This window comes from Heloderma suspectum, chromosome 6, assembly GCF_057233095.1.
Source record: "Heloderma suspectum isolate Gila_16-S chromosome 6, 16-S_ref, whole genome shotgun sequence".
In the NCBI taxonomy this organism is placed as follows: domain Eukaryota; kingdom Metazoa; phylum Chordata; class Lepidosauria; order Squamata; family Helodermatidae; genus Heloderma; species Heloderma suspectum.
Genome location: NC_139463.1, coordinates 116,288,897 through 116,302,779, shown reverse-complemented (window position 1 = coordinate 116,302,779; position 13,883 = coordinate 116,288,897). Strand labels below are relative to the sequence as shown.

At 48.5% G+C, this 13,883-nt stretch overlaps 1 protein-coding gene across 1 annotated transcript in view; it reads right to left on the bottom strand.

Annotated features, from left to right (window-relative positions):
- RPGRIP1 (RPGR interacting protein 1) overlaps positions 1-13,883 on the bottom strand; it is a 38,859-nt gene that overhangs the window by 400 nt on the left and 24,576 nt on the right. The window contains exons 17-24 of the mRNA XM_084806301.1: positions 11,575-11,908; positions 9,556-9,722; positions 7,540-7,743; positions 5,719-5,854; positions 3,611-3,702; positions 1,820-2,015; positions 492-576; positions 270-400 (exon numbers count right to left, since the gene is read on the bottom strand). Of these exons, the coding sequence (XP_084662427.1) occupies positions 270-400; positions 492-576; positions 1,820-2,015; positions 3,611-3,702; positions 5,719-5,854; positions 7,540-7,743; positions 9,556-9,722; positions 11,575-11,908 (1,345 nt within the window). The remainder of the gene's footprint in view (positions 1-269; positions 401-491; positions 577-1,819; positions 2,016-3,610; positions 3,703-5,718; positions 5,855-7,539; positions 7,744-9,555; positions 9,723-11,574; positions 11,909-13,883) is intronic.

Sequence of the window (13,883 nt, the reverse complement as noted above, 5' to 3'; positions counted from 1 at the left end):
AAAAGCAAGAGAATCTCAGCTTTCATGAGCAAAGACAACATTTCTAGAGATCATACCTGTAAGGGGTGGGGTGGGGGGAACGGGACCTGAAAATGTCCCTTGAAATGTTGAGCAACCCAGAGTTAGTAAAAAGGAGCAGCAACCACAGGGAATTCAGGATTGCAACCATGAGGAGCTGTCTTGACATTTTTGTATCAAGGACAACAAACAGCACATTGCTGCGTGGAGACTCTACGTAAGTGTTTTATAAGAGGGGACCAGCTGCTTACCCTGAAGTTCTTGCTCTAGTATGTCACTTCCCGTCAGAAGGATCTCCCGCAAGTCCAGGTATGTAAAGCCCACTTCCTCGCACTCCCCTCCAGCCCCAGGCAGAGGTTCACTCACCACGACAAACTGCAACCTGCATTGAGGAGAAACCTCCATGAACACCGGGGGGGGGGGGGGGCTCCTCTTCCTTCCCTTGGCTTTTCAGGGGAAAGATGCACACCCACCAGTTACACTGGGGCTCCTCCGCCGTCAGCATGGAAAACAGCAGCTGCCTCTGGAGGCTTCTTGGGTTTGGATCCAGCTTGATCACTGCAGTAGAAGGATTACAACAGTGATGTATTAGAGCTGCTGTTAATATAGCACCATCTGTGGGCATACACGGCACTCATGTGTTTCATGTTGAGTGCATGGATACAGGGAAAGCCATATGTATGGAATATGTGTTGCAGAAAAGCCCAATGGTCAATATAAAATATACCTTCTCCAGAAAGAAGAGGCCTCTGGGATCAGGAAGTGCCCCTGGAAGTGCCTAGCAGTGGAACCAAAATTCTACCAGCCTGTCATTCCTCTCTGAATCCTATCTTGAACCCAGAAAGACAGGCTTTGTGTACAGGTTCTAAGCCCTCTTAGCCAATGTCTCCACCATGGTACTGCTGCAACCGTCAGGCACAAACCTGAGTTATCTGTGAGAAGTGAAATGGGAACGTTTACCCCGACATTGGACATGAATGGTGCACCAAGCATGTTCAAAGCCAGGGCTCCCCAGCCCATTTGGAAATTTAAGTGAGTGCCATGGGTGCTCTCACAAAATGGCTGCCATGGTGGAGGCTTGCCCATTCATGAAATGGTTGTCATGGTATGCATGGCTGGTCACAAAATACTCCATTTTCCAGAAGGCAAACTGATGAAACAAAGAAAAGTCACTTGACCAAGAACCAAAGTACAAGCCGGAGGTGGGGTTTGAGCTTCAAAACACAAAACCACTCTTGAACCAAAATAAAGATGGCACTGGAAGGTAGTCCTTTGCTTTGCAGTATGCCAGCCTCCCAGTTAAAAAAAAAGAAAAAAAAGTAGAAATCAGGAGGGGCAGGGAGCCTGGCAGGCATCAAGAGACTTGTCCATGGGCAATGTGTTGGAGACTCCAGTTCTAAGCTTTGAATCTTGATCTCGGGGGAGGGGAGTGGTTTAGAATGAGACTGGGGGGGCGGGGTTAATGTCAATTGTTAAAAAACTGTCAGTGGGAAGCTGCCCAGGATAGCTATTCAAGTTTTCAGGGTACAAATTCCAGCTTGGCCAGTCGCTCAGCCTAACCTTCACAGGGTTGCGTAGCAGTTAGATAAAACGGGGGTGGTGGGTGGATTTGTGATACCAGAAGGGGAGGATATAAATATATAATTGTTGCCTGGATGTAGGACAGAAATGAGGGAGACTCTGGATGTGTTGGACTACGACTCCCATCCACCCCAGCCAGCTTGGCCAGGGCTGAGAAAGGGCCTGCGTTAGATTTTTCTTTCCCTTGAATACAGATTCCTGTTATGCCCAACGTCCTCACCTTTGCTGAAGTGGAAGTAGATTTCCTGGCTTCCCCGTGGCTTCCGCAAAGAGAAAGGGGTCTCCGTTTCCTCCAACGGCACTCCAGGGAAACGGCACTCCACGTACAGCTGCTGGATGTGCTTGTCGGCAGCTGGCTGGCTCTCCGGGTCTAGGCTCAGGGAGATGATCTCCACCCGAATTCTGTCTGATGGCTGCTAGGAGACAAAGGAATATGGGCCGACTTCTCTCATGGCTACAGCAGGCCTGCCTGGAATGTTTTGCCAAGGAGGCAAGTCGGTTGAGTGGAACGCCATCTACGTAACAAAAGCCTGCGTGCTTAAGACAATGCCTGGAACATCATATGACCATGCGGTGGGAAAGAAATCCCAGTTTTCCTAAGAACGCAAGAAGAGTGTGCTGGGATCAGACCAAAGGCTCGTCTAGCTTAACAGTCTGTCCCCACAATGGCCAACCAGATGCCCCAAGGAGAAGCCCAAACCAGAATATGGGCACAATCGCATCCTACTGCTTGTGTTCCCCAGCGATTTGTAGTCTCCAGAACCAGCATAGAAACCAAGCAGGCTAGCGCAAAAGGGATGGCTCGCTCCTTCTCTCCTGCTCCAGTTCCCTTGCTAGAAGGCTTTTTAATTTGTTTGGTAAGTAGCCCCCTTTCTTAAGGAAGAGTTGGCTTCTCTTCTTCTGCAGCCAGCATGGAAGCTCAGGCTATTAGCTTCTTAGCAGGCTTGTACTTTTTTTTTTTTTCAGGCAAGTAATTCTTGTGGGCTTATTGACAAGCCTGGATCACATGAAGTTGGGGGCTAGGTGATAGGGTAACAGCAGAACCATGTCCCCAGTGAGCATTAAAGTATTAAGAAGGGGTGGGTTAAGAAGTTAATTACTTTATAAAAAGTAATCTAGGGATGTAAGAATTTTGTTCAACTTCACAAATCATCAGAACTTGTTCGCAAACCTGAATAAGAGCACATTTTTAAAAAATGATTGTACATTCCCAAGCTTGTGCTCATGTTCAAACATGTCTGTTTTTATATGTGCATTTTTCAAAACCTGCGTTTTTGAAAAGTATTTGCATGCTTTAGTCAATGGGGGGGAAGTGCGCGCTTTTGAAAAATGTGTAAAGAAATGCGCACTTCTCCTGTTCAAAATGCACACTTTCCTCATTTCAACGAAATGAAGAACAGGTTGCGATCCGGAGCAACATGAACCGAGCTATGGAGTAGAGTTGGGAGAATCTCAGTGAACTCAAGCAAGCCTGGTTCTCCCATCCGTAAGTCTACTGTGAGGACCTGATGGTCAAAAGTGGAATGTAAATGTAAGCACTTGTGCACCATCTCCATCGCTTTGGAGTGGTTAGACGATATCTTGCCACGCTTCCTCAAGTCATTCCCAAAGACAGAGCCTTTGCTTTGTCTTACAGCTGCTATGTATATAATCTTTCCATCACCTGGTTATTGCAGCAACGTGTAATTTACAATGTAGGTCATCCCAGATCTAACGCTGCAGATAAAACTTTGCGTAGAGCTTGATCGATGCGAGGCCTTTCAGTGCAGTCAGTCTGACAGAGGGTGATCTATACATTTTTGAACAGAATAAAACCAACGGGGTTTGGTTCAACGCATCAGCTGCTATTCTGTCATCAGATGGAGACAAATATGAGTGTTGCATGCCTGAACCAGAACCTTGTGGACTTGGCCATGCTCTGCCTTGCTGCCCCTTCCAGGAGCCATGTGTGTGCTAAGGGGCATTTAATGTTTTGCCTGACCCTGGCTACAGTGGAAAATCTGGTACTTACTGTGTCCAGAGGCACCTGCAGCCCTGATGATACCACCACTTCGTCGCTCTCCGTGGTCTGGGCATCACTGGTGGTGTCTGGTTCCTCTGAGGCTACAGGGAAGATTGGAGAGAAAGTTGGCATAAAGCTCTGCCTCCTCTCCCCAGTTTTGTTTATGCTCTTAGTGATCCACCCCCTACCACAGCCTTCCCCAACTTGGCGCTTTCCAGTTGTTTTGGACTACAACTCCCAGCATCCCTACACTAGCCATGTAGTCCAACCTGGAGGGCACTGGGTTGTAGAAAAATGAGATCTAATCCATGGAACCTTATGCCAAAATGGACCCTAGACCTGGTCTACATGTGCCAAAGAAGGTATGGTGGTGGGATTGATCGTACCGCTTATAGAATCATAGGGTTGGAAGGGGCCTATAAGACCATTGAGTCCAACCCCCTGCTCAATGCAGGAATATAAGTCAAAGCATCCCTGACAGATGGCTGTCCAGCTTCATCTTGATGTGTTGGACTACAATTCCCCCAACCCACCAGCTGGGGGATTATGGGAGCTGTAGTCCAACCCATCTGGAGGGCACCATGTTGGGGAAGGGCACTCCAGAATCATCTTCTATGTGTGTGTGTGTATTACCCTATTAGACCCTATTCACATTAAAATACAAGACACAATATCAGGTCACAGAGATATAGTTTCTTCTGTTTAGCTGATACAATCAATCAGCTGAGCTCTTTTACACATGGTGATTAGAAAATAATTAGCCACCTGTTTAGTGATATATGGGGCCTTATCAGATAGATGGTGAATTACCAATCTTTCATTTGAATGCCCTGGGAAGTGAGACAGAAGATGGTAAATTATATGACACCTCAAATTAGAATGAAAATTATAATATAAGGGTATATTTCAGAGTTTCAGGGATTTCTGCCTTCCATGGACGCAATCTACTTTGGAATAGGGGTTTCCAAAAATCTGCCCTGAAGTACTGCTGCTGGTAAACAGCCTGTGGGTGGGGAAATGCCTCTTGAAGGCTACGCTCGCAGAATAAACTCCCTGTAAGTAGAAAGCTGGCACACAGCAAGTGAGAGTCTAGTCCAGCGCATGGTTGCCTGGGTTGGTTTTCTTTAGACAGGGAGGATTTTTATGAATGTTGAACATTAAAAACACAACCCCTACCCACAGTCTGAAGTGGTGCAGTTCATCGCATTCTACCGCATGTATATGTTGAGCTTTAATTTAAAGTGCCAAAAGATACTGACACTGTAGATCAACCAAGTGGATCTTAAGTTTACCGTTTGTTCACTAAGCTGTTAGATTTTTTTAAAGGAATTAAATAAATGCTCAAACTAGGGAACTCCTTTCTCCTTGAAACAAATTCCCCTCAGTTCCAGCCTCAGTATTTTAGAGAAATGCAGTAAGACGTTAGTTTATTTACACTGTAAGCACTGAATCCCACATGCGTGTACATATTGGTCAGTGACTCACTGCCCCTAAACATGTGAATGCCTCCATTGAAACATCTGCATCTGTGACATTGTAGGCCCTTTTTAAAGCCTGATTGCAGTGGGGAGGGATTTTTTTCAGGGGGAGTCAGTTTTCAGGGAAGGGAGGATTCAACCCCCCACCCCCAAATCCCCCACCCCCAAATCCCCCTGAGTGGCAATTATCTTCAAGGCCTGCCTCCAGCACACAGCAGAGAAAAGCTCTTATCTCCGATCAGGTGCTGATCAGAGATAAGAGCGTTTCCATGCCAGGAGCAAGAGAACATGGCCTGGGGAGAGGGGCAGGTCCTGGAGAAAAAGTTTGCTAGCTGGTTGGAGGTTTTCTGTGCCTGCTGTAGGATGATGTGGAAGCTCTCCCTATGGGCTCTGATCTATGTCACACGAGTCATCGTGTGGGAGAAACTTGCATGTGTGAACCTGCCCTTTGTGGCTGGGATTCAACACGTAGAGGAGGACTGCAAATATTAAGGGTTGAGGGTTACTGTCCCTCAATCTGATGCTAATGGGATATTTTAGCAATTGCATGTCATCTGTCCTTGCTCCTAATTTTTCTTTTACAGATTAAATGCCCAGTCTAGCCCGCAATTGATACTGGTTCTGGATTGGTGACAGTACCAGCGTCGTTTAGCATGGCTGCTTCTGCTGCTGTGCATGATTCAGCCTCTGATCCTTGACTTCTTGCTGCTATTGCCTCCTCTTCTTCAGCCAGTGTTTCTTCCTCCTTCTCCTCTCCTACTTCCTCCAGTGCCACCTGCCCAGACACACACACACACACACACACAGACATACCAGCAAAGTCAGGGTCTAAGAACACCACAAAACAGGGCCTTTCCATGACTTGAACCCAGGAGTGGGGAACCTGGGTCCCAGTCTAGCCCTCCAGGTTTCCCCAGAGGGTCACACCCCCTTTTCTGACCACACCCTTTTTCTGACCATGCCCCTTTTTCTGACCACGCCCCCTTTTTCCCTGACCACCAATCATTTGGTGGTTTTCCATGCCCCCCCACTCTAAAAGGTTGAAATGCCTGTTCTAAGGCTTAATTATTGGCAATAAAAGCTTTAAGCTACAATATACTTGTAGTTTTGGTATTTTGGCCCTGCCTGTCAGGAATGAATCTGAGCATGTGGAGATGTCTGGCAGCTCCGATTCGGAATCAGAATGGGAGCAGCCAGAACAGAGGGAGGCACCCTCTCTAGTGAGCCCAGATATGGCGAGACTTTCTTCCCAAGACCTTGACACACAGATGGCCCAGGCTGAATGGCTCCCCCATTCCTCCACCATGAGAACTCAAGTTTCGGAGGAGGGTAAGGGGCGTGACTTGAGGGACACTAGGGTCCGTCGCAGAGCGAAGCGGGAAAAGTTAGGGGCAGGGCTCAGACCATCCACTGGGTTGGCCACTCGTGGAAGCCAGCGTAGGAGGGAGCCATCCTAAGGGAGGGGCATCCCTGCGAATTGAGTCTGGCTGAGAAGTTCTTGCCCAGACTGCTGGCAACTTCCGCTTTGTCTCCTCTATTGATATTCATAGTTGTGTGTATTAGCTAGTTCTATGCAGTCTGAGAGTTTCATAGAATCTGCATTTGTAAAGTAGCTAGTCCTTAACTAATAAAGTAGTGTTAGCCTGAAGCCTTGGTTCCTGGAGTGTGTTGATTGCGAAGGGAGAGGACAAAGGAACATGACCCCACCCCCTTTGCCTTTCGCCCCACCCACCACTGGAATGTGACCCCTGAGAGCTGCTGCAAAACTGCATTTGGCCCTCAGGCTGCAAGAAGTTCTCTGCTCTTGCTTGAACAGAATCACTGACATCAAATAAGCAAAAAGACCAATCTGCTTTCATTTGTATGCTTTGTGCATGTTCTAGAAGTTTAGCTTCTTTCTCTACAGTTCAGGGTAACCTTTGTGCAGAATGCTGATAGGTTTATCATAGGGTGTGCGGCAAATTCACATCACATAAAAATAAAGGTAGAATCTGGCCTTTGTTTTTGGAAGTCTGGGAATTCTCAGGCTCCACCCCACCCCCACAAACTGGCAAGCTTCTAGGTATGGAGAGAAAGCAAAAAATGCTCCCTATTTCTTTTGAAGGCAAGACATACTAAATCCTTGGTAAAGCTCCTCCTTCCTTTCAAGCCCTCCTCACATACCATCTTATCCATGATGCCTTTGGCGCAAGACTCCTAGTGCAAAAGTACATGTAACTGGACTCGGTATATTATTTCCTTGTTTTCCCATGCCTCCTCTCCTGTTCCTGTCATTTCCCCTGTATTGAGCTATAGATTTCAGTCTCTTTGGGGCAGAATCGTGCCCTCTTGCAACAATGATGTGCATGGTGCTTTATCATACAAATATCAGGGGTGCAGAATATCCAGCGCACAGGCCTCATCAGGTCTGCAGAGCTCTCTAATCCGGCCCACGAGGTTATCTGAATGCTCATCTCTCACCTCCTGGACAGCTCCATCCTCATCCTCCTTTGTCATGTCTCTCAGGCGCTCTGGTGTTGGACTTGCTTGAGCAGGAGGGGCACTGGGTTCTTTTTCCACCTTGGCATGTTTCCGGATGTGCTTCTCTGCTTCAGGCAGGCAGAGCCGTGCCTTCTTCCTCTGGCAACTGGAAGATAAAGGGGCAGCACGGCTTCCTCTTGGGACCTGAATGGGCATTAGAAAAGAAGTCCAAAAGCCAGCCTGGAGTAGCGATGTATGGACTGTGTAAAAACTGTTCAGTTTGCATTTTGAGGATTATCAGCTGCCTTTCGTTCCATTGTCTGCTCATTGATGGAATCGGAATTTTTTTTACTTTACAAATTTGCACAAATTTGCACTTGCTCACATTTGTGGTTGTGAAAATGTGCAAATCCCCCCAAAACACGCATTTTCATGCTTTGGTCTAAGGGGGAAATGAGCATTTTCAGCCTTTTTTTAATTTCATGCATTTTTCTATTACCAATTTTGCACAACATTCTGGAAAGTTGGAAGTACAGTCTGCTAGTCCACCCAACTGGCAAAAAGCTGGTCCCCTGTGGAATCCACTGGTCAGATTCATAGAAATCTAAACTCATTTGATTCCGTTGTGGATTTCCGAAATCCCTAGCCTGGAGTAATCTCTACTGCCAGGACAAAGGCCCAGGACTGGCTCACCCATTAGGGAGAGTGTGAGATAGCCCACCGCAGGTGATGGATTTTGAGATACCGTGAAAGGGAAGGAAAAGGGTTGACTTATAAAGCCTTATACAGCTTGGGACTGCAATACCTGACAGAGTGCCTCTCCCAGGTTGAACCTACCTGTACAGTATGTTGAACATCTGAGGCCCTCCTCCAAGTCCCTCTTCCGAGGGAGGTTTGGAGGATGACAGCAAGGGAGAGGGCCTTCTTGGTGGTGGCCCTCCAACTGTGGAATGCTCTCCCCAGTGATTCAGGACAGATAAAAGAAAGTCCTTTTTCACACAGCACTTAACCTATGGAATTCGCTACCACAAGATGTAGTGATGGCCACCAAGTTGGATGGTTTTAAAAGGGGGTTGGACAATATTCTGGAGGAGAAGGCTATCAATGGCTTCTAGCCCTGATGGCTATATGCTACCTCCAGTACCAGAGGCAGTGCACCTATATACACCAGTTGCTGGGAAACTTTGGTGGGAAGGTGCTGTTGCACTCATGTCCTACTTGTGGGTTTCCCGTGGGCAGCTGGTTGGCCACAGTGTGAACAGAATGCTGGACTAGATGGACCCTTGGTCTGATCCAGCATGGCTGTTCTTATGCTCTTATGAGGCCCACCTGACACCAACATTGCCATTTTTTTATGCCAGGTTAAGATTTTTCTCTACTCCCAAGTATTGGGCAGATATGATGGGGCAGTTCAGTCTTTTATCAGGTCCACAGTTTTATTAAGTATTTTTCACTTGTTTTTAAACAGTTTTCAATTCTTGAATGTTAAAGGTCTTCTGCTGTGAACTGACCAGAGAGTTTTTGGCTTTGGGGCCGTATAGAAATGTAATGAATGAATGAAATGAATTTTTTTTTCACTGTTGTTCCCACTGGGGTAGGGAAGGGGGTATCCAGATCTGCCAGCTATGGGGCTTTACCCCCCTTTTTTAGTGTCTCCAGGTCAGTAGGATCACCGTAACAGTGTGGGGGTGCTCTCCTTCATTACAGGCATTTTAGCCGAAGCTGGCAGTAAGAGCTTTAAGCTAAAACATGCAGGTATCTGTTGTATTTTTTGGCTCCACCCCAGTTGTTTTTTGCCCCCTCCCCCACCACCACTGGAATGCGGCCGCCCGAGCACTTCTCCAGGATGGATTTCGGCCTCCCAGGCTGAAAGAGGTTCGCCATTCCTTCCTCAAGATGTGGCCCTGGTATGCTACCATTTTCTCCACTCCCTCCTCTACCTGAAAAATGCCCCCTCTTTTTTTGTGCAGCGGGGCACAGCACCTGGGGCCGACGCGCCAACACGCACTCCTGTACCTGGCTGCGCAGTGTGCCTTGCTCCTCCTGGACCTGCCGCTGGCTGTCCCAGTCTGCAGATGCTTCGCAGCAGACACCTTCTGGGGGGGTATAGAGAAGCTTCCAGTCTAAACTGAGACGGATGGAACCGTTGAGCTTCCCCGCTGGGTCTGTGAGGACAAAATCCCCTGGGGGCAGGAGAAGGGGGTGGGAGGTAAGGTGGACTCCTATGCATCACCCCCCAAAAGATGCAAATGCATCACACACACACCCTGAAAAGGGGACACAGATTTGCATCCGATTCACACATTTGAATTTAAGAACATAACATCAGAACAGCCCTGCTGGATCAGACGAAGGATCCATGTAGTCCAGCATTCTGTCCACACAGTGGCCAGCCAGCTGTCGACCAGGAACCCACAAGCAGGGCATGAGCGCAACAGCACCCTCCCACCCATGTTCCCCAGCAACTGGTGTGCATAGTCTCACTGCCTCTGGTACTGGAGGCAGCACATACATCAATACTGGAGGTGCTGATGCAAATTTAGAAAGAATAGCTATAACTTAAATAGAAATACAATTTCTCTCCCCATAGGGGGAAAGACTGCGCCCAGGTGACCTGTCTGCTTGCCAGCCTGCACGCTCCATCTGCTGACCAGGTGCTAGCTGTAGATGGGCAACTTCAGCGCCCCTGCTCTTCTGTCTTGATGCGCCAGTGCTGGGATCACTTTCATTTTACTCTACAGTAGGCAGAAGGGGGCTGATCTGGATTGAGACCTGTAGTGTGGAGGAGAAAGGGTTAAAACAGCCCTCCCCTCCACACTAGGGTCCCGGTCTGGGTCCGGGTCCCTGTGCCTACTCTAGAGTAAAAATGAAAGAAAGACATAGCTGCTAGCTATGCCTTTAAAGCAGGGCTGGTGGAACTCTTTCAGCCTGCTAGCTAAATCCCATTTCGGGGAAAAGGTCTCAGGGGCTTCAATCCAGTGGTGGGTGGAGCCAAAAGCAAAAGGGGTGGGGCCAAAAATACCAGCACATTTTAGTGTAAAGCTGTTGCTGCCAGGAACTATGCCATGGGAGGGGCATTTCAGAATAGGGAAAAACTGTGCTAAAGCTGGGAAGCCATCACATGATTGATGGTGGGGGAGGGGGCGTGGTCAGATTGTGACTCCAGGCCAGATGGACTTGACCCTCAGGCCGGAGGTTCTGCACTCCTGCTTTAGATCATGTTCCAGTCTTGCTGTGTTGCTGTGTAGTCAAGATTTTCCTGGATGACCTCTCTGAAAACGAAATTTACCTTTCCTGAAGCTTTACCCCTTAACCTTAGCGAGCCTGTCTTCACTGCCATCCTGATGTACCTAGAACCAAATTGGCTGCTGAATCCCTAAATGAAGAGGGTCTGTCAGGAGGCAGCTCAGGAAAGCAAGAGCAGAAAAGGGCGGGGGGGGGGGGGCACTGAATGCTCAGACCTGTTTATTTATTTAAAACATTTATATCCTGCCCAATATCATTAAGATCTCAGGGCAGCATACAGATAAAATCAATTCAAACAGTATAAAGCAATACATAATTTAAACAGCTAAAAACATATTCAACATTAAATACGCTAATACCAATTTAAAATCTAAAACAATAAAACAGTTAAAGTGTGCTACTTTAGGGAATGCATTTAGCCCTCAAAGCCTTTGGTAAAAAGCCGTGTTTTTACTTGGCGCCAAAATGAAACCAATGTCTGTGCCAATTGGGCTTCCAAACGGAGGGCATTCCACATCCAGGGTGCCACAGCAGAGAAGGCCCTCTTCATGCCCCACCATATTGGATGTCTTGTACTGGTGGGATCCAGAGGAGGTCCCTGTCCTAATATACTACAGGCACAGTCCTATGCATGTTTAGACAGAAAGAAGTCCTACAGTCCCCAGCATGCCCCACCCAGCATGGCTGTCTGGAGGGATGCTGGGAGTCGCAGGACTTTTTTCTGTCTAAACATGCATAGGACTGCACCCGTAGTATATTCAGGGGCTGGAAGGTGTATGTGTGACTCACCTGTGATACTGCGTCCCTGTGCTAGTGGGAGAAGTGGGATCTGGGCTTTACCCAGATAGCTGCCGGGTTCCTCATCTTCATCGTCAAATACGTACACCCACAGGCTGTCCAGGCGCAGGTAATGGTGCAGCTCAGGCGTGATGCGCAAAGTGAAGGCCTGCAGGTCCCCAAAGTGGGGGTTGTTGCTCGAAGGAATGATGATGGTGTCGTGGTCTGGGAAGGTGAAGAACTGGTACATGGCGTAGGGGCTGGGCTGTGAGCCGAGCCAGTGGCTGCGCAAGCCGGCGCAGCCTTCAATGCGCACGCAGAACTCGTTCCAGCCTGCATCCAGGGCCTGGCAGGCAAAGAGAGGACAGGGTGAAGGAGGAACAGCTTGCTCTGGTGTGTTCTGTGTTGTTCAGAGCCTGGGGTCTGCTCAGTGCAACGTGTTTGTATGTTGGACTGATTGCCACGTCTTTGTGTATTGCTACCAGGATCTCATGACTAAGTGAGCGCAGGGGCATTTTGAGACAGGTAATAAAAATGGCATCTGACTTTGCTCATGGAGACATTATGGATCATAAAGAGTGGATTCAGAGGCCAGCTTGTCAGAATCAGAGTTGGAAGGTACTTCGGAGATCATCTAGTCCAACCCCCTGCTCCATGCAGGCTCTGCACTGCAGGCTGCAACTACAACATCCCTGATGCTGTAAACACTTCCAGCATAGGAGAGTCCGCCACCTCCTGAGGGAATCTGTCCCACTGCTGAACAGCTTTCATAGTTAGGAAGTTTCTCCTAATGGTTAGCCAAAATCTGCTTCCCTGCAATTTCCACCTTGTTAACCTGGCAGGGTCTCCTGTTGATCCATGGACTGGATTCTTTGCATTTTTGAACAGATCATACAATTCTGAATGTGCAAAGCTGTGTCATGCCAAGACCATTGGTCTATCCAGCCAACTCTGAGTACTTGCAGCCCTCCAAGGACACAGGTAGAGGATATTTCCGGACACCTGCTATGAAAGATCCTCTTCGGCCAAGATGACAGTGATCGAACCTGGGACTTCTGCATAACAAATATATGCCCTCATCACCAAGCTATGCCTCTCCCATCATATATAATTATATATGCCTGCCTTGTAAGAATCAGTCTGCTGTTTATTTCAAGTGTGCCCACCATTTTGTCTTCTAGCACATCTTAGGGAAGACCCTTTCCCCCTCCCCTCCCCTCCCTATATTTCTAATGGCGCCATTCCTGCCCATTCAGGACCGGCCCTACCATGAGGCAGAGTGAAGCAACTGCCGCAGACACCTGATTGTCAGTGCCATGACAGGGCAGCAAATTGTTTGCTATTTTATCACGATCGTATTTCTATTCCCAGGGAGAGGTGCTTGTGGGCTTTTCTCCCTCAGTTGCCAAAATAACTTGCCCAGCCTTGGGTAATATGTATCTTCACTTGGGTGGAATGGGGGGGCGGGTGCCATTGGCTGTTTCCCCTCAGCCAGCCCTGCACCCACTTAAAGTGTGAATCTGTGTTGTATTGTTGTTCCCGTTCTTGTAACATACATGGTGGCCTTTAGATCCTGAGTGGTCCTTGCCCCAGCACCCAGCCTGGCCAGGCCAAGGGCCCACCCACAGGACCAACGCCTCTCACCTGCTGGGCCCCCATTGCCACATCAGCCCCCAAGCAGTGGCAATGCTGCAAACCTCCCCCTCCTTCAAATGGGATGGTTGACTCGGCTTATTCAGAGGCTGCCTTATAAATGGTTGGAAGGGACTCGCACAACCACGCAGCTCTGACTGGGGCTGAGCGGCCAACCTTTTTATGCCCCACAATGCACTGCAGGGTATAAAAACAGCGACTGTTTGGCTCTGATCAGAGGTGAGTGTCTGCTTGCCCCCTGCCCAGCTGATTACCTGGTGCAAGTTAGGTAATTTTAGACTCTGGACTGAATGGTCTTATGGGCAGTGGAGGCTGGTGGCTCTTCTTTCAGTGGGGCTGTGGTCCGCTCTGGATTTCAGTCAGAACTGTAAAGGAGCTACCCAAGGTGCTGGCCCCTATCCCCAAAATGAATTCAGTACCTTGGGTAACTCCTTTAGAGTTCTAGCTGGTTCTGACTGAAACCCGGAGCGGATTCACAGCCCCACCGAAATCGGATCCACCAGCCTCCACTGCTTATGGGGTACGTGTGTGTGCATTCTTTAGATTGGGGGTGCAGAACTTCAGGCCTGGGGTCCCAATCCAGTCGCCTGGGGTCCCAATCCGGCTCTCCGTGGTTCCCCAGAAGGCCATGCCCCCTTTCCCCTGATTGAGCTTCCCGGCAGGTTTTT